Here is a 26,694-nt window from a genome sequence, read left to right as displayed (position 1 = left end):
TAATGTTGATCGTTTCGGAGAAAATGTCGAGAGTTGATTTCCCAACGTTGTAAGTCAACAAATTCTGATTAGATTCTCGCTCATTTGCCTCACAATCATAATACCAAAGTGCAAATATTGTGATCTAAATATTGTTTGTGTTTGAGCTCGATTTGTGTCGCAAGGAAGGAAAACTTGTCGATATCGACCGGATATCTATTTGGTCGAAGGCCGCTATTAAAAATAACAGCTGTGTTCGTGTGTGGAATATTGACTTTTCGGGACTACTTCTTCTAAAGAAGTCGGATTGACAACTAGACTTCCTTCGGAAGTTAAATTAACAATGAGTCACGAGGAATGGGCATCGGCGAGATTTGAGTTATTGGCATTAGTGATTGGCAGTGCCACCGTTATGAAACGCAAGGCCTTGAGTGAACTATATTTATGATTGATTATTAAAAATTGAGCGGCACTTAAGTAAAACTTCATGACCAGCAAAAGTATGGAAGCGAGAACACAAATGAAAGTTTCTTCATTGTGTTGTGCATTATCCACAAGTTCCCGTGTGTTTCTGCTAATTTTGCCAGTACATGAATATTGTTCACTATTGTGCAGCAAGAAGACAGTGGAAAGTTACTTTTTAAAAGTAACCAAGCTGCTATAAAAGTAACCCAGTTCCAGTTATTCCTTTTGAAAAGTAACCAAGTTACAACCACAGGTTTCTCCATAAAATTTCCATCTGGGGGAGGTGAAAGTTTAAGGGTCAAGTTAGAACCAATGTTATCATAAAGTGGGCCATTGAGAAAATTTTTAGGGGAGTTGAAATTTTTGAGGGTACTGGTTCGCGTGGCTGTTACTGTTACATTAAAAAGTAACTAAGTCACTTTTACAGTTAATTTAGTTTTAATAAAATGTAACTCGTAGAACGTACAGGATGTATGAACTGTAAGCGGGCTGTCCTTTTTTACTGGTGTCCATATACATTTAACATTAACTTGCATTTAAAATATAATGAACGTAACCATTTTAAATATGAAAATATAGAGTTGAGGCCATTCAATATAAACCATTTCATTTGCAAATATTACGTACACAAACACTTAATAAATGTGTGTGTATTTTTCAGCAATTCAAAATTTTGTTCATTACTGTTTAAAGGTACAGAAATACAAAGTGTTAATTTCGTTACTGTCCTCCTCCGTAGCCGAGCGGGTTAAGGCGTTCACTCGTCTTGAGATCGTTCGCTGCGGGACGGCGTAGGTTCGAATCCGGCTCTGATTGGAATTTATTCGGCCTACGTATAGGACCGGTGGCAACCCACCATCGTGAGGAAATTGGGGAGCTTCGAATGAGTAAGCGTAATCCGGTCCCGGAAACCTACTATAACGGCTGGGGATACGTCGGGCTGACCTCCCGACTATTCCAATACTGGTTTCAGATCTCCACGCTTAGAGGTGACGAAGGAAAGCGTGGGAGGGAGACCGTAGTCGGTAGGTAAGCCAAGGCCCTTCAGGGCTGTTGCGCAAAGGATTATTATTATTATAATTTCGTTACTAGTTAGCTGTAAAAAGTAACAGTTAATGTAAGTCATTTCAAAAGTAACCACAGTTACAGTTACCATTATTCGAAAAAATAACTTTCTTGTAACAGATACTTGCAAATACAACAGTTATTGATCCCCGTAATAAATATTGGATTCCTTGACGGTACGACACCATAATTTTGGCATTCATTTATTTCTATTACAACTAAATTACATGTCCGGACACGTTCATTTTGATCAGTCTAAACTATAGAGGCCTGTTAAAGAAATTCGCCAAGAAATGGCAGAGAGATTTGAAGATACTCTACTACACTCTGTCTCGGGAATCTGTGGAGGAAGGCCGTGCAAGGGGAGAAAGCGAGTGCGCGGAACAAAGGAGTGCACGCTGCTGCAAACGGCTGGTAGCTATAGCCGCGTTTTCGCCTCCATGCACTTACTTTCCTTCTCACGCGTTCATTGGTTGAGCCCTCTCGAGTACTACTTGGGCATGTGACTTGATTTCGTTCTCTCGCTCCAGAGATTAACGGGACAAAGTATAGTTTGCATTGTTCTACATGCAAAATCGGAAGGCTATTAGGCCTTTAACAAGAATCAATTAATTTATCCAGTAATAACTCCTATAACAACGCAGCAAATTCCATGGTTATGTTAAGAAAGCTATAATAAAGAAGAAACGGAAGGCCGTGGCTGAGATGCAAGGATGTTGCTTTAAGCTACAGAAGATGGCAGTATTTCGTGGTCATATGGCTGGTCATCTGCTTTGAAATCAGAACACATTGCTTAAAACCGGAAATCGTTATCTTCTTCCGTTTTCAGGTCACACGACCTAAAATATCGGATATGGGAAACGTTGCGTATATTACATCACACTGCAAAGTACGCAAAAACAAAGGACGCTTTCCGGCTGGTAAAAACATGAAGCTGGGTGTTTCCAGTGAATATTAGTATAGTATAGTACACTCGCCTCACTTAGTAGTGACTGGCGTACTTAGGGGGGAGCTGATGGAGCTAGAGACCCTTCGAAATTTGAGAAAAATCAACATTTTCAAATGAAAGTAGTAAAGTACTATGGTACTCAGCTTAAAATGACCACCGATTGCCAGTTGTGTTTTTAAACAACTTTTAAAGCCAAGACTGAAAATGTCATTTACGAATAATTTCATTGCGTACTCTCCCAGAACGCAGCTAAGTCGCATCCACCTTCATAATTCTAACCCCCTACGCTAGCGTTAGTAGTGCCGCGACTTGCTTCTTTACACAGCAGTTTCGTCCAAGATGCAGTTCGACCAACATTGCTTGGTTGTTTCTAGGTAGAATCGTGTAATTAGTGTTCAATCTCCTTGGTGAAAGTGTAAACTTTTCTAATTGATTTTACAAAATGTTATAACGAGCGAATCAACATTGCGATGTATAAATTATAGTGTGCTATTATTTCACTTTCGAGTACCGTCCCGCACCACAAGGAGCACTCAGCTTTTCACATATCAGAAACCCAGATTAAGCCTAATACAGCGTTCTCTCTTCCACAGACTACCCGGCCAATACAACAGTCTACCAAACCAAGTTGATATTTTTGAAAACCAGTCACGTTTTAAAAAGCTACTGTGTAACAACATGTAATCCACTTTATCTCATATGTATGTATGCACAAACGTGAAGTATGAAGGGAAAAATTATGTATTTTAGTTTATGTTATTATTATTTATTGTTACTTCCATTGTTATTACATTCCAATGTAAAATGGCCAAAGCTGTATTTGGAATTCTGTGGTAAATAAATAAATAAATTTATCGTTGACTGTACGGTACGCATAGTCGGATCATAGGATGGAAAGGCTATATATCAATTATGATCCTTCTTTAAGCAAATCATCAACATAAACAGCATAAAAGACAATCCGAATCATAGTCGTGTATCATTTAGCACCACTGCCATGGCCTCATCTCCAAAAGTTCCGGATTCGATTCCCGCCCGTGTTTCATTGTGCCGCCGATCTAGCTTGGTTTAATGGCGAAGACTGGTACGAACAATGAACATATGGTGGAAGAACACAATCGCACACCTATGCCTTGCCCAGGATTTGAATCCATGGCGCTGTAATGTTTTATCACCGTAAAGTCAGAATTTTTTTTATCCAATGTGATCCGGCGGCGGATCAATTGCTTTCTCGCGGTGTCATTACGTTCATCGAAATATTTAATGTTAAATTTGGATGTTGGGAGGAGGGTTCCTTTTTACTGTTAAGTCAAATCACGATTGTTTTTGTAAATTCCAAGCAGACTTTGGAAGGGACATGTACAAGTAACAGTTACTTTTTCGAGAAACGGTAACCATAACTAAATTTTGAAACATGAATAGTTGTAACTGTAGCTAAGTTACTTGTCACGGAAATGAGTAACGAAATTAAATGTCACTTTCAATACGTTTCAATAGTAACGAAAAAATGGATTGCTAAACATATAGCAATACAATTCAAATCTCCATTTGCTTCCGAGTCACGCATTTTCAAATGCAACGGCTAACTTTGAATTTCCACACCTCTATGTTTTCATATTTAAGCATATGAGGTTGATTATAAAAATTAATGAAAATTTCTATTATAAAACGTAATGAAAATTGGTGTTAAATTTAGGTATAACATTCTACAGTTAATGTAGAGTAAAAAAAAACGTTAAAAGTCACTTCAGTTAATTTTTAAAGTAACGGTAACAGTTACATTTAAAGAAAATAACTAAAAGTTACTTTATAAAAAAATAACTTCCAACGACTGATATCAGGCAGGGAAATCCGATTGTCTCTACATTAAACCCAATCTTGATTTGATTGATTGATTTGGTGTTTTAAGTCCACTTTATGCACAGTAAGGCTAATCGAGACTGGGCCTACAGTTTAAAGTGGGATCCGAAACACTATGTGCCTCCACCGGGGACCCCTTGATTACAAGGCGACGACGCTACCAAAACCCATTCTTGAGAATTAATTTTCGACACGCAGTGTAGTCAACGAATTAGTAGTACTGTGTAATTTATACAGTGCAACTTGGATCACTGTTTTTAAAGTTTTGTAAAATTAATTAGAAAAGTTTACACTTTCGATAAGAAGAATTGAAGGCCACTTAGCCTATACGAAGTAATAGAAATTAACTGATTTGGTTTATTCTACTTCTTTTTTCTGCCACTTCTGGCTATTCGCGAAGATGAGGATGAAACTTTTGAAGGGATACGCAGAAAGAACACCAATGCCCGTCCGGGCCAGGATACAAAGCAATAGAAAATTCTACCTAACTTTCGAACAATGTAATGCGGTGTGTTTTATACGGCGTATATTGACATATTTCATTCTCCGTACACACCGTTAGAAGCTTTTTGATCTTCATTGATAAAATAGAAAAAGGTATAGAAATTATGGCTTTCTTGCAATCCAATCATGTACAGTCACTGACACTTCTGGGTTGTAATAATCACATTGACTCAATGGGATCCTTACAACCCAGAAGTGTTCGTGACTGTACATAGGTTGAATTGCAGTTCTTGCAAATACGCAGTTTGAAGAAACGAACTACAGCAGTACTGAGAAGAGTGTAAGTATACTTTGTATACGTATACCCTTAAGATTCCTCAGTGCGATCTCATCGCATGATAATAAACCCGAGCATTACCCAGACTCAAATGACTTGCTAGAAATGATTTTCATGGGACACGTGTATTTCACTCTTGCAAAGACAAAAGCCGTCCACAAACCTTCCAATATCAAAGTTAATCTGTGTTTGGATCGCAAGTTGTTTGGCTTACAAAGAAATTAAGTGTAGCTGCTGTGAAAAAGACCGATAAAATCTGACGTCAGCGGCAGGAAACTCGTGTTTAGAAAACCACTTCTCGGCATGTTTATATTTCCCTGACCCCACTGGGACGGGTGTTTGTGTACCCGTATGAAAACGAAGGCTATTTTAAGCAACGGTCCAATGTTCCGAGACGTATGAGCGAAAATAAGCGAGAGAACTTTCGGGGGCGAGGAGTAACACGTTTACGGATATTTTTACGGATACCTCCCCTCCTTTCAACGTGCAACTAAAAAAAAAAAGTTTTTTTTACCCCATGAGACTGACACAAACCTGGGGCTCAATATTGCACAAGCTCGTTACGTCATGAAGCGTTGAGTGTGACGTCAAATTGAGTGAGCGTGCTGTAAAAAACGGCCGGTAGGAAATCGCCTGGAACTTGCTACAATGATCTTCTGGTCGAATGCTTTCCCACTTTTCCAGTTGGCAGTTAAATGCGGTTATGTGGGAATAGATAACGATTCAATGGATCGTGCTTTTTATCACTTTTTTCACTCGGGGAAAGAAGTTTGTGTGTACGTCCATTTGTTTACGATGGAGGTTCAGTCTTTTGGTTATTTCGTGTAGCATATTCATTACGTTAAGGTGATGGGATGGATGATTAAAACTTGATTTTATCATTTTTATTAAGTTCTCCTAAAGTTTATTTATTTTTTTCATTATTTGCCTCGCCTTTCTATCTCTTCAGTTAATCGTGACGATGAGAATGAATCATGAACTCGTGAAAGATGATAGGATAAACGCGATGATGACAATGTTTGACCCTGGGTTCGAACCCAGAACTTTTGGCTTCGTATCGCGTACGCTGACTGCCCTCTCAAGGAGATAGAAGCTTGCTTAAACGAAGAATCTCCTATTGCTTTTGTTTTTCACTTAATGAACACGATGCGTAAAGCAATATTGCATTTATATCATAACTATATCGTCGCCGGTCACTTATTGCTAATCGCGACGATGAGGATAGGTGGTAATTAAATTAAATTGAGGAATGGAGACTTAGAAAGAACGTCCATAGGATTCGAACCCGGGACCCCTGGTGTCGTAGCACGCTGTGATAACTATTTGCCAATATTAAGTGAAAAGATTGCTTCTAACATGAAGAAAGGAAAGCCAAGACTAGGATGACTGACGGTGAAATTTTGAGGACAATGAAGATTAGAGGCCGAAAGGAAGAATTGAAAGTTGACTGCGAGGCATTAAGGCAGTGTGATCTAACCATACATCCCCAACACCCTTCTAACACATCCCTAAATTATTTTGCAACACTCCAATTATCATCATTTTGGCTCTAAAATTACTTACATACCTCTAAATACGAACGTACACCCATCAGATGCAAAAATCCTGGACAAACCCTGCGTTAAGGCTCATCAAGTACTGCATTGAGAGTTGTTCTACTTCTATCAGGCTGCCTTGGTGGTCAGGTGCCAGGACTTCAATCAGGAACCTACCTGGTAGCGTCATCTTTTTCGGTTTTTACTGTTTTCTATTGTCTGCTTAGTATAGAAAATGCAAATAGACACATAGTACGAACTATTTTCTTAGCTAGCACTAAGGATGTTGTATATTGGCCTTAGTCGCCTGGAACGTAGAGCTAATTCGTAACTTCTCGCCTATGGAAAGAGCACGCCAATTAATCCGCAGAGGATCAAGGACCGCAGGCTTAGCCATGCATGGTCCAACGGGGCTTGGAAGCCTACCGAAATTTTTCCAGGTTATCTAGAACGTTAGCAAAATTACGATAGAAAAAATATATATTAAAAATTAGTTCAACAAAGTTGTCACGATTGATATTTTAGGATTATTTTCTGACTTTCTGATTGAATTATATACGACGCATTCCTGTCACTTTAGGCTAATCACAGCGACGAGGATGATATGATAAAACTTAATTAAAGGACACTCACAAAGAACATCCATGCCAAGACCGGGAATAGAACCATGAACCTCTGGCGTCGTAGAGCGTGGATACCCCTCTCCGCAATCTACTTACTATTACATTAATTATGATTAATTGTTTACGATCAGGAAACCATCGCCCCTTTGCTCCCTTTTTCAAGCCGTGATTAATAGGTTATCTTGAGTTTTCAACAAAACTACTAGAATAAATTATTTAGCTTGGGTGAAATTTAATTTTAGATAGAGACATTTTCTGACAACTTACCCTGTTCAGTTTCGAATGCCATTTTTTTAATTGAGAAGTGCACGATGCTAATTTTGTCGATCCCTGCCAACCAGTGCTCGAATTGAGAGGGGGGGGTATTCCTTCAGCTAGCACAATTTGAACAAAGCATTCCCCAGCTAGACCCAGGCCTGACCAAACATCCTCCTAGCTATGAATTTCCACTTCTAGTGCTGCTGCCAACTATCACATTTTAATACAGGAACTATAAACGGAATGAATTTAGCTGCCGACTATTCTGACAGATTTTTCCGTGGTTTCCTGACACTGCGGGCGAATGCTGGTATAGTGCTCTTAAACACGGACATTTTATACCACTTCTCTTTCATCTCCATGCTACTGTTAACCCAGTGGAAATAAGCGACGTGAATGAAATCGAACAATAAAAGATACTAAACGCCAGAAAGACGAATGTTTTAAAATAAAACTACATTTATGATCCTACGACAGGCTATCCAAATAGATTATCTGTGAATAACGTACGTCGTTCTCATATGGTGACAGTTTCAATCGTTTTACGTGTTAGATTTTACATTGCATAATTCAGCGATTTGACGGATCTTAATGTGGGGATGTATAAGGAAGATTGTGGGTAAATCACACGCAGTAGTATGTAACTCACGTGACCTATCGGTTAGCGTAACGTTCTGTGCGAAATCAGTGCAAGTCATAAATGTTAGTATGATGTCTTTCATCCGTTCATAACCATCGTCAATTTGCTTCCTCGGGATAGTTATCGTAGCAACAAGCAATGCATTTCCCAAGTTAGAAACACAAACAAAAGTAGTGGATAGCACAGGAAAAATATTCTACACACAGGCTGGTCTGCAACTCTGTGGTTTAGGTAAATACGGCAATATGTTAGCGACTATTATTTTATTTAGGGAAAACCAAGTTTTTTTCAACTGCTTACAGATGGTTCTTGCAGTTCTAACAACATATCCACTTAGTTCCTTCATAATTTACAGACATTATAAACGTTTCGTTACTTTCAACTCTGTTTCTCACAGTAATATAGTTTATTTAATTCATAAATCTAATGCCGCGTAACAGGTATCGACTAATTAGGCTTTCTAAAATAGAATTGCATGCACATTTCTGATACGTTCTCTTGTGGCGCACTTTTTAAAAATACATTTTCGAAGGAAAATTCCCATAGGGCAAACACGAAACCGTCGATTAGAGTATACATTTTAAAGTTAAAACTTGTTCTTAACTAATTGTCAAAACAGCAGCCCCACACATGCTATTTTGACTGATTTACATATACACACATTCTAAAAATAATTCCATGCGTATTGATGTGCCAAACTACTATTCATATAATTGTAAATGAATTTTCTTGTAGAAGAAATACATTCAAAACAAGGAATACGTTACAGTAGTCAAATTGTCACTGTTTTCTTGTACTTACCAGAATCCTGCCGGTGGTGGTTTGACCTGATATCAACTCCCCCGCCCAGTCTTTCGCCTCTGTCACAAACGTCCCCTCAAACTCTTGTCTGCCTTGCCTTCTGTCGGCTTTCTGTTCCTTTTGTTTCGGATCATTTGGTGAATATTCTGCTTCTTTGCGGCAACACAAAAATGCGAAACCTCTCCACACCAATACTATTGCCAATCCTGCGAGAAATGTGAAAATGCTCGACAGCAAGAAGCACCACCACTTTCTTTCATTCAAACAAGGTTCTTCTGTCGGCAGATCCGTGGTAAATTCCAATTCTGCCATGTCCGCTGTTTATCACGTTTCTGGGTTATGCTTCATAGGTGAGATGGTTATTCACCTAAAATTGCTGCCAGGATTAAAATCAATCATTTCCCTCATTCTATAGCACGGCCTTATTGTCCGCCTGCCGCAGACGAAATGTACCCAGGCAGCTTCTGCAATCAATACTGCTGCAACCAATCGCACGCCGCTACGGATATGACATCACAACGTGGATTATCATGGCCGCAAGTGAGGAAGTTGGGTGAGTGACCAGCATGTAAATAATAAACTAATGTGATTATATTTCTGTAAAAATAACTTTATGAATGCACTATGCTGTTTCATGTCAAAAGTAATTTCGTTTAAGACATATTTGGTGTATTGAAAGAATAGAAGCTCGTGCAGAAGGTGGTTTCCGCTGTTTAACTGATGTATTTTGTGGCGGCAAGCATGTTCTGTTGTTACAGAAAAAAAAGTTCAAATAAATTATCACAATACATGATATAAATTTGAAGTATATTCCGTAGACGTAGAACACGGAGCATCATCCGTTAGAAAGAAAGCACACATCGGATTTAAATGCGAATGTGTGATTTAACATGTATACACTTAAATTCATGACAGTTTGAAATTTATTATCAAAATATCTAGATGTAGGTGAGAGATACATTTGGTAATATATTTGGAGATACAGTTGATAATGTATTTTTAAAATCGAACACCTGATAAGGAACAATGTGTACTTTTATTTTTTTAAATGAATAAAATTTGACTAACCTTCACATCCTAACAAATAATAACAAAGTGCAAGGAGGATAGATTTTTCAGCTGATGAGTTAGTGCAATTATACTTGCGTAAATAGAAGTGTCAGTACCAGTTTCATAGATCGGAGACACATTAAAATCTGATATTTTGTGTTTCGCATGGTTCGAACTTACCAATTGTGTATTGTGGAACATAGTTCAAGGTGCCATGGAACGAGTTTACAATACCGGACCACTCTCCCATTTCTATGAAATGTCGCCTACTCACTAATTGTGAACTCCTAAACACGAATCTGCATGTAATAATTGGCGGTCAAGTATGGAAATCGAGAAAAAAACGAAATAAACTAGGTTTTCTTAACGTGCCATTGTTCTTTTTACACGAAAACAAACACAATTTTTCACATAGACAGTAATTTTTGTGGTACTAGTTTACTATCCTTCGGACACATTTATTTATTTTTACAGAAGAAACTACTTACCGTAATAAGTTCCTGTAGCATTGTCGAACATCGGGAAGGTGTTTTGTCTGATGTGGGAATGTTTCATAGCTGAAATTCATGTTGTTTGTTGAAAATTAATTATCCGACGGAGAATAGCATGTGGCACATACACTTTCGTACACCATCATGCGTTGTGACAGTAACATGACGCGTCGTGATTGTGTTTTGCTCATGTTCATTGGGTATCCAGTGTTTCAAACTGCCTGCATTTGCAACGAGAGTTAGAAGGATGGTGTGTCGCTAGCCCCACAAACCATTGGCGCGTGGTTAGGTTAGGCAAACATAGTTAAAATTTGGTGTCGTGTTAGTATCAGGATCTAGAAATTGGAAATAATTGAGAACCATTGACACTAGCCCCACGAACCATTGGCGCTAGCCCCACAAACCATTGGCACGTGGTTAGGTTAGGCAAACATAGTAAAAATTTGGTGTCGTGGTAGTATCAGGAATATATATATTTGGTTGTGAAACAAAAAAAATCGCGAAAATCAACAGTTTCCATTCCGAAAACTAACGCCTTATTTTCGCTTATTTTGCAATTTCTAGATGTTCTACACCTTCAGGAATGTTCCGCGAAGCAGATAACGTAAGTACGAATGTCAAAAATTGACGAAACGAGAAAGTTAGAGGTGTCCGAAGGATAGTAAATTTTTACCGTATGATCCCAATATAATCCTTGTCTTCCAGTAAGTTCAAAGGAAATTATACAACAAATGCTAAATGAGTATATTTTCATTTAATTTTCGTACCTAATAAGTCTTTTGGGTGGGGGAGGGGTCCGGACCCCCTAAATATGTCCTTCCTGTCCTTCAAAGCCATATGATCCCAATATAATCCTTGTCTTCCAATAAGTTCAGGGGAAATTATACAACAAAGGCTAAAATAATATATTTTTCATTATTTAATTTTAGTACTTGATAAATCTTTTGGGGGGGTTCCGGATCCCCTGGACCCCCCTAAATACGTCCTTGGCCACAAAGCAGATATCGGGAATTTCAGAGTTCCGAATAGTGTAATTACATGTCTTATTTTCTTTGGGGGATGATAAAAGAGGATTTTTTTTCTTGCTTTTAGAATCATTAAGACGACCGGAAGTATGATAAATGGGTGAAACTATAGAATTAGGTACGACTACTTCACTCAAATACTCGTCCAAAACGTATGATTTGGTTAACTTTTTTTCTCAGGGGCAAAAATGTTACGTGTTCTCATTGTCTCTCAATAACTTAACTTCAGTGACAAAAGGTTGGTTAAATAACTCACGTTCCATTTTGATGTTGTCAGCTGTACCTAATATTATACGTATTTTTACCAAGAAATGTCCAATCCTTGCAGCAATATTTTATTGTGATTTCAAAAGAAAAAGCCAGGAGAGACGCAAAGACAAAACAACACTAAACCTGAGATAGCTAATGTTATCCAAAATTCGAGTGCCAATATCTCTAGTTTCGAAACTCGAATCGCAAATTTTTTTTCACCATGATACTGTTTGGGAAAAGTGTACAAAAATGATTCGCTAGAAGTAGACCATTTTTCAATGATTTCAATAACTCACTTGATTTCTAACGTTTCAGAAAATCATTCATGAAAGTACCCTTTTTCCGTTCTTTCTGCCTCTGACAGTTTTTTCTTTGCTGTACTCATTTTCATTGGATGCGAAAATGGAAAACCTGTTAAGACTGTACTCTTCTAATGCATGAGATTCACTCACTACCAGACCACAACTGAGTATCCGAAGGGAAGCAAGACTACGAACTATTTTTTTAAAAAAATTATTGTGCCGCTTATTGTTGCGGATAATTAAAATGTTCAAAAACATCCAGTAGCCCTTCCGAACAGCCGCCTACCGCGTTCTGAAGCAGTGAAGGGAAAAAGAAACACCGACAATTTAATTTGTAAAAGTGGGAATGGATGTAAGGGAGTGTTGATGTTAGAGGATAGGTTCCGCGCAATTGTTAGCAGTTGATTGAAGCAACAAACAAGAGGAACGATACATAGAAATTTTCAGCAAAAAATGCAGGACTCGAACCTGGGTCTCTGGCATACCATGCCATTGCTCTAACCACTGAGCTACCGAGCCAGCCTGGCCTCGCCTGATTTTTTGCTATTGCTGTTTTACCTGTGTGAAATTGTCTCTGCCGGTGCTACCACAAAGGGATCTGTTGCCTTTGAAACACAGTAGACTTCGACATTGCCTGGTTCCTCCCAGCGTAGAGATGTTAATTAGCGATAACGAAAAATTAGGCGAGGCCAGGCCGGCTCGGTAGCTTAGTGATTAAGCAAGGCACGATATGCCAGAGACCCGGATTTGCATCCTGGTTGAGCCTGCATTTGTGTGTGCCTAATCTAAAATAAAAAGGAACGATGTTTTGCCATTTTTTCTCTTACATTTCTCCAGAGTGTTTCAGTCGGACGTTTGCAACATGAAAGTTGCATAGCAACAAATATGTGCAAGAACAAGTTACCCCCCCCCCCCAAAGGATGCATTCAGTAAATAAAATCCAGCAACATTCTGCCTTCATGTCGCCCCGGCGTACATGAAACAACAGGGCGTACGGCCGTACCATCGTACCCCCCCCCCCCTTAACTGGAGCCGCCAGTGTAATGCCAGGCACTTTTACATAATATGAGTTCTTTGTTTTTGTAATGCACTGCTTTGTCATTTGTCTTGCGTAGCAGATTTTGTATCGAGCTTATTTTTTATTTGCAGGAAAGAGAATATAGACATAAATTCAGAAAGTGACTCTGCTATGGCTGTAACTTCAGAAAAGCAAGAAGATGCAGGAGAGAACAACCAAGGAAAGAAGGATTCAGAAGTGAAACAAGGCACTGGAGGAGAGAAGGAGGGGAAGGCAGACACGAAAGGATCAGAGGATGTGAAACAGTCAGATGGCCAAGCAGCTAAAGTAGAAACAGGAGCTGTAACTTCAACCAAATCTGTTGTAGAAAGTACTCCAGCTCCTCCACAGCAAGTGGAAAGGGAAGGACATTGCTACTGGTTAGTATATCTTTCTGCTATTGGCGAATTCCACAAAAAGTGGTCCTACTCCATGTAAATAACAAAATGAATTAATCTAGAAATTATTATTATTTTTATTATGTTTGGGGGGGGGGGCATTTACCCACTGTATTCCCTTGAGAATTACGTCGATTTTTTTTTAATCGACAGATTTCAATATTTTACATAATGTAAAAGTGGTTCCAGCATTAGGAAAGCACAAATAACGGAGATATTTGATCCCAAAGAATGGCCGACGTAAGTTAAAACCTGCAATTTTGGAGTACTTTCGCCGCTTTTTGTTAGTAAAAACTGTTTTTATGTACACTTAAATAGCGAAAGGATACGCTGAAAATAACTACCAGTACCAAACCTAACAATCCTAACCTAACTACATAAAATTATAGCTGCTGTTGTGGAAAGTCGTTTTGGGTGCTATATTCACTTGCACGAAGCCTTCAGGCTGTTCTGCTTCACAGTAAGGTAACAGACGTACTTTACTTCACAATAACACATTTCCAAGAGCTGAAATCAACTGAAAACGTTCATGAACAACAAAATCTTCAAAACCAATGTTCTCTATGGGGTACAGAGTGTCAAGGTTACCTGTTAAGGTTTAAATGTTTGTGAAGGCATGTAATTTGAATAATTCATCAACAAAAATTATTAGCATCTGTAGCCTGTATGGTTCAAAAACAAATGAAGTCAAACTTTTCTACATTTTTAAAGCATCACACTTGTAACATTTTCGTTAATGTTTTCAGGCTGTGTAACCATATTCAACTTTTCTTTCATCTTTTAGCAGACGCCACAAAGAACTTCATAATTCAGGAAATCAGTTCATTATGAATACTTTAATCCAATTACGTTCATAGAACCTTACATTTTATGTGAAAATGTCACACATGTAATGCTGGAATGCCCCTATTGTATACAGCATGTGAACCTTGTATTATAAATTCTTGGTTAAATTTCTTTATCCTGGTAACACTGCATTGAGCCTTGACTTGTTACGATATTATGTAAATACTAGAGCTAATACTGATGTGGTATCAGTATTTTGTAAAGTAGTAGTAGAAACATGTAATTGTCCATATGTAAATTACACACTGCATTCAAATTGACATATTTTTGTTTTTTCTGCACAGTGGCAAGGAAAGAAACCTTAACATTGTGGAACTTCTGTGTGCAAATTGCTTCCGCTGGTTCCATGAATCATGCATTGGATACCAATTGGGAAAACTGGTTCCGTTCATGATGAATTACATATTTGTATGCAAGAACTGCTCCCCAACTGGATTGGAAAGTTTCAAAAAGAACCAGGCATGTAAGTTTCCCCTTTTTCCCTATATTTTTGCATTCCCTGCATATACCTAATTTGCCTAACTAAAACTATATTTTTTTGTGGTTGTATATGATATTTGGTGTTGTTTTGTATTAACTGGCTTATCATAGCTATTATTATATATGTACATGAAATGTGGATTCTAAGTAACTCTCACAATATCACATTGCCGTAAATTAGCCTATTCCCATTGCTGGGTAAAGGTTCAGCATGAAATTGCAGTAAAACAAGTCAACTGGGCTTTTGGGTAGCCCAACACTGGTAAGTAAGATGGAGGTGTGCAGGAAATGGGTCCATTCAAAAATGTGGTTCTTCCTTGCATGTCTTCAGTGTTCTTCCATGTTATTGTTATTATTTGAATCTAATGCAACAAGAGCATCTAAGTCCATGTTCAAAGTCAGACGTATTAAAACCAAACCTAATACAATAGAATAATTTTGTTGCTTTAAGTTTTTGGTGAATACGGTCTTATTCGGTAGTGTGAAAGAGGTCACACAGTTTATGCAATTGTAAAAAAAAATATATATATATATATATATATATATTGGTCTGGTGTGATTCTTCCTGATTGCAATTGACATTGATATTTATTGCAACTGACATAGCAGCAATGTAAACCATTTACTTTGGAAAGTGGAACATTTACTTCTTCTGAATTTCTATTTGGAAATGTTATATTGTGTTCTAACCAGTAATTTTTGGCAGTAGAAGGCACATGGTCCGAGTTGGATCTCTTATGGAAGTTTGCATTGTTGTTGTTTAGATACTTAAAATTAATTTCTGATTAGAATCTGTGTTTGAAGTACAAGTTTCGTACCATAATGTGATGATTTACGCTTGACAGCAACATAGAATTATTCAATATTAACATCTAGCACTAAATATATAAAAAAAAATTGGTTCCTCTTTAAGAAGAAGCATTTTGAAGTTGTATTATTTGTTTCCTATTCTCCAGCTTTTCCGCAAATGTGTATCACTGCTATTGGCAACTTAAAGCAAGCTACGGTGAAGGAAGGGAAACCACGGAACTTGTTCTCCAAAGATAATGAAATTATCTCCTTCATTGATTCACACTGGGAAGGAATGACAACCATGCCTCGAAGAGTGACACAGTCGTGGCATTCAACGGTGAGTGGATTCAATTTTTAGCTGACTTGGTGGTGAAAAACTTGAGTGGCAGACTCAAGTTCTCACCACTGAAGATAGATTTGAAACTTAGCAAATGCTTAATTCTGAACTGGTTGCATATTTGTTATTTGCTTCTATTTATACCAGCTGTTTCATAAATAATTGAGGGGTTACAAAAATTTGTTGCAAGTAAACTATTGAACTTTTGTTAATAAAACCAGTCCAGAACAATCAAGGAACTCAAACAGTTTACGTGTGCATGTTTTGTTAAGCTGAAAGTTCATATCCGTGTCACTAGGTGACACTCAAATCACCCACATCACTCACTGTGTTTTGTGCAATGTTTTGGTCCCCAAAACCACCAGATCTTACACCGTGAGACTTCTTTTTGTGGGGTTTCATCAAAGACAGGGTATTTGTCTCACCAATGCTGCATGATATTGCAGCGATATACACTATTGACAGGCCCATGTTCATGCGAGTGTTGTAAGAAGTAGACTATTGTGGTGATGCGTGTCATGTCACACGTGATGCACACATTGAACATTTGTAGATGTTAAAAAAAACTGATTTCTACATTCATTCTGAACTAGTTTCATTAACGTAAGTTCAATATTTTACTTGCAATAAATATTTGTAACCCCTCAAGTATTTATGAAACACTGTATATTTGTATTTTCCATTGTGTGCATCTAACTGTTTGTATGCTTTTTTTATGTAGATCCAAAGAGCGTTGATGAAGGACACATCAACGGTTTTTGTATGTGAAGAAGCTCCTCCAGACGGCAGTAGCAGCACTCAAGGGCATCCTCTGTATGGGTTGCTGACATTGGAATTGACACAAATTAAACCAAACTACAAAGTTACAGATGTGAATCTTCCGCATGGTATGTACTCCTCTAGAAATGGTTTAATATATATTAGGGATGGGACCGATTAATCGGTACTCTATCGGTATCGGCCGATATAGGTGTATCGGTTTATCGGTAAAATTACCGATTATTTCACCGATCCGATATATCGATTATTATCTGATAATTTAGTGCAAAATTCTGCCATTTTGTTGTAATTTCTATGGATAATATCCATGCCCTACTTTCTAAAAAGTAAATGACTAAATATGCAACTTCTTTTGCACTGCAGTCACCTTGAAACACACATTTCTTAAAGAGGTCAGTGAACCTTTCAGGTTTTTCAAGGACCATTTCGAATCTTATATCGGATTGGTAGAATATCGGTTATCGGTATCGGTAAATTTTATATCGGTATCGGCCAAAATTTCATATCGGCCCATCCCTAATATATATATAGCATTTCTGTCATCATACATAGTTATCTTCAGCAGACACACTATCTACAATTTGAGGTTTTTATTTTTAAAAAAGCATATGAGTTTTTTCTGTACATTTTTAAGTCGTAGAATAACGTAAAGCCATTGCATTTGAGGGTGGCATTGAGTGTGTGCGTGTTCTTCTTTCTATCACAGTTTGTCAGTCTAATTAGATTATGGAGGGAGGAGTTACTTGGTGGATGATTTCTAACTTTGTCAGTCTAATTAGATTATGGAGGGAGGAGTTACATGGTGGATGATTTCTAACTTTGTCAGTCTAATTAGATTATGGAGGGAGGAGTTACATGGTGGATGATTTCTAACTAGACAGCCTGCTAATGAACTGTTGCAATCAAACAAGTTTGAATGGTGAACTGAGGAAAAGAGATATGGAACAAACACACTCTCTCACCCTTGCCATATGCAGACTTTGAATTTATGACCTCTTTTGTCATAGTATGTTACTCATGTTAGTTTTGGACTTAAATGTACATGGACTTAGAACCATATCAGTCTGTAAGAGTTTTACAATAAATAAAAATATTCCTGTATTCACTTATTTTTTTTATTTTTTGCTCACAAAAATGATGTTGGTCATTATATTTTTTCTTCATTACATTCCCAAGTAACATGTAATATCCATCTTGATTTGGATTAATAAGGATTTGAAGGACTGAAATGGAAATAGCTAATCAACACTATGTTTAACTCTGCATTCCTGATTATGTTTAACTTGCATTTGTACATATTTGTGACAAATCAATATCCAACAGGAGTGAAAGGACGAAGTGCGAAGAGAAAGTTCCCAGACACAGGCTCAGGTTCAGGAAAGAAGGGTCGAAGTGAAATGGCTGCTCCTAAACTCCCTGCCCACGGCTATCCACTAGAGCATCCGTACAACAAAGATGGTTATCGTTACATCCTAGCTGAGCCCGATCCACATGCTCCATTCAGGTATGTAAACATACAGATCTGTACATAAAGAGCTAAAATTTTACCTTGTGCTTAACAATATGCCATGTATACATATACCCTCCCTGTCCACTTTCCTAGACCAACTCAACCACTTCATTTCCATCAAGCTCACCTGAGCCCACTTCACTGATCAAATCAACTTCCTAGATGTGGACATGCACATCAAGGAAGGTCGTTTAAAATTGTCCATCCATGTCAAACTCACCAACCACATGCAGCACTACACTTCTCCAGCTCGCGCCCAAGCGTATCATTCGTACGAATGAGGGATCAAACCAACCACTCCTAATTTACTTATTAGGTGATGTACACTAAAATCTCCTTCATCCTCAGAAGAGAGTCTTACTCGCTAGCAAGTTGGCCTGATGGTAAGGGGCCAAGAGGTACTACTGAAACAAAATGCACTTCAAAACAACTGGTAATGGCAAAAAGTCAGCACTTGGATTTTAAAACTTTCGAACTTGAATCATACATGGTAAATAATGATAATTACCTGTCTAATACGTGAAGTCTGAAGCCCAAATCAAAGATCAAAGCGTAAGCCTGAACTAGCTTTCACCAGGCTTCTTGTAGCTTTCAGCCGAAGTCAGGCAGACTCAGCCTGTTCGAAGAAAAACCAAAAGAGTGCTCTTTACTATTTCAAGTCAATCAAAAGAGTGTCCCTTCTCATCTATAGCTCTGGCAGTGGATACTTCCTCCGTGCCGATTCGTCAAGTTTCTGTCTTCGTGTTATGTTGGCAAATTATTCTGTTTACCTGGTAGCTTTGTTTGTTACACCAACACTTCAGGAAGCCTGCTAACCACTTGACTTTGCTTCGCATATTTGAAATATCTAAGAGGAGCAACTAGCTGGTAGAACTAGTGAATGACCCTTGGTCAGATTGAAGCTTCTACAAAAAGTACAGACTTACAGCTTCGTTACGCAGGAAAGAAATCCCAATTTTCCCTGGCTCTCGGAGGACCAAGTCTCAACACTTTTCCACTTCACAACAGAACTACAACCTCTGCCTACACCAAAGCTTCATTAACTGTGGTTATCCTTTGTCACTAAATAAATTCCCCAAACTACCTCACTTCACCCCTACCAAATAACAACCAACAAAATTTCACATTGCTATGCTCCCTTCTCCCCATTGTCCACGGTGATCTGAATACCTGAGACACACCCAACTTCAAAAACATCCTGGTCCACAATACTGTATCACCCCACAATCAATGCTCTCCCATCAACAACTGCCCAAGATGCAAAACCTCATTTCTGTTCCTCTCCTGATTCACTCTGCCTCAGGCAATGGCTTTTACCTGGGGTAATCATCCACTGCTGCCAACCTCAGAATCAAGAGCCACACTTCTTCACTTGAAACCTGGATTTCACTATCACCGTAAACTATACCAACAGTCATAATACCCCTGTCAATGGCTGCACCCAACCCTGTGGCCGAGTGGTTAGCACATCGTGCTGCGACGCCAAGGGTCCCGGGTTCGAATCCCGGTCGGGCTTGGTTGTTTGTGAATGTCCATTCATCAATTTCATCATTTCATCACTCATCCCCATCTTCGCAAATTAACCAAGAGGCACAAAACGCGAAGTAAAATAAACTAAATCAGTCAATCTGTCAATGGCTGCTTCTGGGTAGCACTCGGCACTCCAATCCACCAACACCTCAGTATAAAGACACTGGGACAGGGCTTATAATTATTAGACATGAGTGTAACAATACTCTGCTCTGAAAAACATCACTCAGTAGCTTTCCAAACCTACCCAGCCCCAAACAACATCTGTTTTCACCTCTCATTCACATTCTTGCCCCTCCACCTGTCCTTCACACCACACCCACTCCATCACTTACACATTTTGACAAGCCTTGCCAAGAGAACCATGTTTTTTTCCAACCTTTATCTTCAATCTTGACCCAACAATTTTGCAGGCCATCAAGTCACATGGCATGAAAATTCCCTATATGTGTGCATTATATTAAAAAAATATATTTTACTTTTTATCATAAATTCGTAATTTGTTACTTGCAGACAGGAATTTGATGAAAGTAGTGATTGGGCAGGCAAACCCATTCCTGGATGGTTGTACCGAACATTAAATCCAGCACAAGTGTTGTTGGCATTGCACGACAGAGCTCCACAGCTTCGAATTTCAGAGGATAGGCTAGCTGTTACTGGTGATAAAGGCTACTGCATGGTTCGTGCCACCCATGGTAAGTATTTCAAAGTTATTATTGCAACTGTATGCTCTAGTGTGATTATTTGCAGTGTAGGAGAGAGCAGATAGTTAACCTCAGTAGGGTTATTATTACAGGAAAACCTCGTTAATACGATATTGGTTAATACGAAGTACCCTTTAATCCGAAGTTCTTCCCATTCCCCAGCCGATAAGATAGGATTTATAATGTATTTCAGTACGGATAAATCGAAATACGGATAATTTTTAATACGAAGTTGTTTACAAGACCCTTCCACAAAACTGGTTTCGCTTAATTCGAAGTAGACACCTGCATAAGTCGACAAGAGAAGATCGAATGTGGAGAGAGCTTGGATGTTATTTTAACTTGACCTTGACATGTTTCCTTGTCCCAAGAGCTGCTGACAACTCGAGGGAAGCAGCCCGAAATGCCCGCTGGACATTGATATTCTTTGTCAATGTGCATGGGAGGTCAAGCTCTTTCCCCGCTGAATGCGCCACCTTGGAAATATTCACCAGTGCTAGATGAGAAATGCGAGATAAGATCGCACGAATGTTCCAAAATACAAGACGCGTGACGCCTGGAAGTCTCACCCATCTGTCTAGCTCTCAGCTCAAGATACAGCAATTTCCCTTGAGCGAACAAATTTTGGCCTGGTAGCCGTCAACTTCCGGTAACCACTTTCATTAAAAGCGTGTTCTTCGTGCCCTGTAGAACTTCATTAAAAAAAAAAAGGAAAACTGTTACAGATAATCAAAGCCGTATAGGCAAACTAAAGATCGTCAACCCGCCTAATGCGTTGTCATCTAGGTTTCCTGCAAAAGTTGACGTCGATCTTAGGTATGTTGCAACTCCAGTTTCCCGCTTCATAAGTTTCCTAATTGTGCCGGTCATAAAACCGCATGATAAGTACAATAAATGTGACCCCCTTCCTTCTCCTACAACAGCTCATTATCCGCCACTGGTGTGCATGGTAATGTGATAATTTGCTGATAAAAGTTCCGCCTTCGACAACTGCCTTATCTTTAAAATGCTGATGATTTCCCTTCTGCCACCTGCTGCTCTAACTTCCAGCTGGTCTCATTGTGTCTACGCTGCAGCTGGCGCCAGTGTTTAGTCTAGCATCTCGAAAGCTCTCCCTTGCAGATAAGTGCAATGACTCATCCAGTGCGAAGGAATAAGCTTCATTGTTTTGAATCTCGCAAAGCCATATAATCCCTGCATTTCTTCAGAACCATTAGCGTGCTGCTGTTAAAAAAAAAAAAAAAAAAAAAAAAAAAAAAAAAAAAAAAAAAAAAAACGCAATGCTCAATGTAGGAATACAGAAAAAGTTTTGGCGGAGCGAGTATTTGACCTTCAGAATACTGAAACCTACAACAAATTGTCGATTAATCTGAAAATACGCAAGTTTCGTAAAGCTTGTTTTTAGTTCTTTTTATGCTGATGAGCTAAGCGGGACTAAATATACAGTTTAAAGTGGGATCCAAACCAGAGTGATTATCGAGTGGGGCACTGTTTAATGTGTCCTAGGATACACATTCGGTGCAAACAGATCGCAAGTTGTGTGTTTACTTTTTCAGAGTGGATTACAATGCAAGTTGAGGAAGAGTTTGAACTGATCCCTGCAAAGGGGGAGGGGCAAATGTGAAGTTAACAACCAGAATGAAATTTACAGCCCCGATTTTTTTCTTTTGTTTTGTGCCAGGGAAAGGTTGTGTTCTCTCCCAAGAGAATCTTCTCTTACCAGTTAATCCTGTAACGGACAATGTTAAATCCAATATTCATTCTGTCGGATTATCTCCCGTCTCTTGCTCGCGCCAGTGTGACTACTGTCAAGATTCTTCCGAGTTTCACTTCTTGCAATAAACGAGATTGTTTTCCTTTCCGTAGGTCTCTCGTGCAAACGGGTTTCATATGAACTAACATTTTACGAATTTCGGGGAAGAGCAACGACTTTGCACAATTAAAAGAAAATACAGTTTTTTTATAAGACTTTTTGCCAGGACATGCATCCCGTCCATAACCGGTTGTATAACTAGGCAGGATAAATGGTGTTAACCGTCTCCTTCGAATCTTTGTGTCCGCGTTAAGCTCCGTGTTCTCATTTTGTGTAACATTTTTTACACTTTCTTTAAAACGTACAATATTATTATATAGTACATATAAAGCTTATTTTCTGAGCTACCACCAAGTATAAAACATCCTTTGTGGGGGTAATTTATACTCTACTTTATTTACACCTGAAAACAGGCGCCATCTTGAAAAGTTTGGATAACTCGAAGTCGTTTAATACGAAGTTGACATTTTTTGGTCCCTTGAACTTCGTATTAACGAGGTTTTCCTGTATATCCTTCATTGTTTAAGCAAAGTTTGTTTCCTCTCGTAAAATCCTAAATTTTAACATTTTTCACATTCTAAGGTCTTTAAGCCTCGGCTGGATGTTGAAAGAAATCCAAATTTCGCGGGTGTCGTTAGTTCCGTTCTAACAACAGTACCAAGGGAACACGAGGGAGGCGCTGACGTCGCTTTCAAGAAATTCTTCTTTTTCCCAGTCACAAATTTCCCATATTCTTACCATCGTTACTCAGTTTCAGCAACCCGACCTCGCTGCTTTTACAATCTGGCAGGGAGAGGGGGAGAATGAATGGTCGTTCCCACTGGCTATTGACAGATGTGCCGAAACCCTGAAGAATAACTGTTTTCCTTTCCTTAGTTGAAAAAAACCTTACACATCGTCCTTTGAGGTTACCAGCCTATGCACTGTGAAGCTGCATGTTTCTTTTTGTTTCCGTCGGTACATTCATTTCGTTACAGTAAAAAGGCCAACTAACATAGATTATGTAGTAAAAGACCTAAAATATAAATTCTCAGCTTTGGAATCAGGATTCTGTTGTTACTGTTCTCGTACAAGAAGCTACACACTTTGTGTTATCAGAGCCTCTCCGATGGCGTAGTGGTGACGTCGTCGCCTTGTAATCAAGGGACCCCGGATTCAATACTCGGTGGAGACGTAGTGGCTCCAGTGGCGTAGCAGCCACCCCCGCAATCCCCGCAACGCGGGGGGGGGGGGGGGCGAGGTGTAGGAGCCCCACAATGCGCTCTTGAATTTTTTATATAATCGCAGAAATTCCACATATAGTGTCGCTTATAAAAAATCGATTTACGAAACAGAAATATGGTTCCCAGTAACATCATATACGACGTCTGCGATGACAAGCAGTGACGTATTATCTCAGCCAGAGGGGCCCCAGTAACTTGTCATATGGGTCCCCCTCCGAAATGCAGAATTAACTTACTTGCTCGCAGATGTCCATCGATAGGAAAATATCCCTCATCTCATACCTTTGTATCTATGCAGTTTGTCGTAAACGTAGTGTAGCGTGTCAGTTGTCTACAGTTATGAATACAGTAGAAATATTCAGTTGCTCAACCAGTCTATCCTTATTTTACAATAAACATCAAAATTGTTAATTCGTAACCTTTTAGTTTTACACGTGATATTTAAAATGTAACTTCCCACCTAATATTTTCAAGGGGGGTCCCAATTCTTTTCATATTGAAATAAGAGCTGAAATGAATTTTCCATATTGTCTACACTTGTTACGTTTTACTTCAAAGGGGCCGAAAACCTCAGTTAAAGGTGGGACCCATAGTAAATTATCCCTTTGCTGTAAAGACCATTATCCCATCCTCTGCCACGCAGGGTATACAACGTATGAGTTAAATGTGACCATTATTTTGTGTAATTTTGTAAGTTCATTTTTCTTACAATTTGGCATTTTGTGGACATTTCTGTCGAACTAGTTCTTATTTTCCAACGTGTTACGATTTTTTGATCTGCAGTGTTCGAAGGGAAAATTCCTCGCTGCAAATTTCCTTGTTCGCGTTGGGGATAGAAAAAAGGAAAATTCGAGCACTGATGGTCTATTAATAAAAAGGTTCTTGTTTCATGAAAAAGTATTTAAGAAAGTATGATCACTGGTCTATCGAAAAAAGAATGGCAGTATTAAAATTATGAATAATGATGTTGAGGTCTACTAACCTGTGGCAAACTTCTTTTATTTTGTTGGGGGGGGGGAGGTTTCAGTCCTTCCAAGCTGCATTTCATGGAGTGACAAATTTTCAGTGAATAGAGTTCCTTCGCAGCTTTATTATCTATCACTCAAGACTAGAGTCCGCAGTTATTTCTTCGTAGCAGATTGAAATTTACCTTGCGATAGGTTACTACCGACAATCTAGCTCTCCGGTTCAACCCCCTTTACTGAAGGATAAGTTTGTTGCTTGAGTATATTACTCACTCAGTATTAGAAGGCTAATATGAGCGACTCTTACGTTGAATCTTGGCCTGGAGGAACCAGGAGATGGTTTAGGGGCTGAAGGCACATTCACCTCGAAGTCCAAAAGAGGAGTGTTTACTATCTTTTTACAATTCCACCAAAACAGTATTTTTTAATATCTGTGTAATATATGTAACTTCATTAAAAAAAATATTTCAAGCAAAAATACAAAGCATCAGGAACAAATATTTCCAGATTCTTCTTCCAGTTATTTTTCAGAGATTCAGACCATCCTGATTTAGTTTCAAGAAGGTACTACAGTGATATAAGTCGATAACAAAAAAATGGGAAGGCATAATATTTGAGGCAAAAGTTGATTTCTTGTACAACGAAGGGGGGAGGACAGATAACTAGCTAACTATTGTACCTCCGTCCCACTCTGGCATCATAATTTTTTTTTTGACGCTAAGGGGGCCCCTCAATATTTTACTTGCGGGGGAGGGGGGGGCAAAGATCTGCGCTACCCCACTGAGTGGATGGGATCCCACTTTAAACTATACGTCCAGTCCCGATTTGCCTTTCTGTGCATAAATTGGTCTTAAAATAAGTTTAACAAACAAACGTTTTGCTATCAGTTCACAATCATAATTGGCTGTGCTCTAATAGTTGGAGATATTGATAGATGCACGCAAAGAGTGAGGTATTTGGAAAATTTCCGGCAACTACTCTTGACGGATCGATATATTATAAATTGTACATATATAGTATCCCCACAATAACCAAATATTAGCAAGCAGATGGAGGACTTCCCCTTCCCTTTCAAATACCATTCTGTACATAACCGCCGAACTCGGGACCTTTATTACTCAGGATTAGTCTGTCCGATACCCGGTGGAGGCAAATGGCACAGTGGTTCGGATCCCACTTTCAACTGTAGGTCCAGTCCCGATTAGACTTCCTGTGCATAAAGTGGACTTCAAAGAACAAATCAATCAATCAATCAAGATTAGTCAAAAGCAGGCACGTATCAAGAAATATATTTCGGGGGGAGAGTCCGAACCAAGTCTCAGAAATAATAATAATATAAATGATGAAATTAAAGTATTCACATTAGATTAATGACATTAATTAAATATGTAAATTAATTAATAATGTATTATTATTATTACTTGAATAGGCAAAAAGACGGTGGAAGAACAGGGATATAACAACACGTATTCTTTATCTAGCTTAGGTGTAGTTAATATCGCAAAAAAATGAAATGAGAAATGAATGTCAAATAGATCAAGGATCGAATATTTATTGAATATGAATATGGTCCTATTAAATACACACACATGGCATTTAGACGATTAAGAACGTGTTATTTATGGAATCATGTCAGCCAAGACACATTTTCACCTCACTTAAGGTCAAGGATTATATGAATTCAATTGAAATTGTACCAATATCTACAATTGAATGTGAATGCGGGTTCCGTGTCATGAATCTAACCTTTACTGAACAGAGGCAGATTAAATATTTGGTTGAATCATAGAATACATTGCCGTAAATCCATTTTAATCCTTCGTTTTAAAAGTAATTCAAACACAAAAATGGTTATTGGGGGTCATTTTGAGTTTTTTCGACTTTATTACTACCTTCATTTGAATTTTTTATTTTCTAAAAATTTCGGGAGGGGGCTGTAGCTCCTTTAGCACCCCCTCTGCGTATGGCAATGCCCTCTGGATCTCCCTCCCCTAAATAGTCCTCGGCTCAAAAGTGACAGAAAAGCCAAGGTGAATTCCTTTTTATAATCTCTAATTCTCCGAAATTATTCTTTTTGTAATGAAAAAATAGAGATTAAAGTTGATTTCCAAAAAAAAAGAAGAAGAAGAAGAAGTATTGAAGGAAAATAACAGGGAAGTTTTCCCTTTGTAAAGTCGGCTGGG

General features: G+C 38.6%; 2 protein-coding genes across 40 annotated transcripts in view; one reads left to right on the top strand and one right to left on the bottom strand.

Annotated features, from left to right (window-relative positions):
* Nucleotides 1-9,438, bottom strand: part of slo (calcium-activated potassium channel slo) — a 285,961-nt gene extending 276,523 nt beyond the window's left edge. For 15 of the 39 annotated variants that reach the window (XM_083131195.1, XM_083131196.1, XM_083131178.1 and 12 more), the window contains exon 1: nt 8,957-9,427. In XM_083131195.1, coding sequence (XP_082987321.1) covers nt 8,957-9,268 — 312 coding nt within the window. In that variant the 5' untranslated portion in view covers nt 9,269-9,427. Of the gene's footprint in view, nt 1-8,956 lie in introns of all 39 variants that reach the window. The other 24 variants (XM_083131171.1, XM_083131190.1, XM_083131170.1 and 21 more) reach the window with 7 other exon arrangements.
* Nucleotides 9,437-26,694, top strand: part of ash2 (Set1/Ash2 histone methyltransferase complex subunit ash2) — a 36,341-nt gene continuing 19,083 nt past the window's right edge. The window contains exons 1-7 of the mRNA XM_083131202.1: nt 9,437-9,509; nt 13,226-13,513; nt 14,662-14,840; nt 15,814-15,986; nt 16,708-16,873; nt 18,090-18,270; nt 20,320-20,501. Coding sequence (XP_082987328.1) covers nt 9,487-9,509; nt 13,226-13,513; nt 14,662-14,840; nt 15,814-15,986; nt 16,708-16,873; nt 18,090-18,270; nt 20,320-20,501 — 1,192 coding nt within the window. The 5' untranslated portion in view covers nt 9,437-9,486. The remainder of the gene's footprint in view (nt 9,510-13,225; nt 13,514-14,661; nt 14,841-15,813; nt 15,987-16,707; nt 16,874-18,089; nt 18,271-20,319; nt 20,502-26,694) is intronic.

The sequence above is a fragment of the Lepisma saccharinum genome, chromosome 11 (assembly GCF_977018435.1).
Source record: "Lepisma saccharinum chromosome 11, izLepSacc3.1, whole genome shotgun sequence".
In the NCBI taxonomy this organism is placed as follows: Eukaryota; Metazoa; Arthropoda; class Insecta; order Zygentoma; family Lepismatidae; genus Lepisma; species Lepisma saccharinum.
The sequence above is the reverse complement of the archived record's forward strand: the minus strand, read 5'-3'. Positions and strand labels throughout refer to the sequence as shown.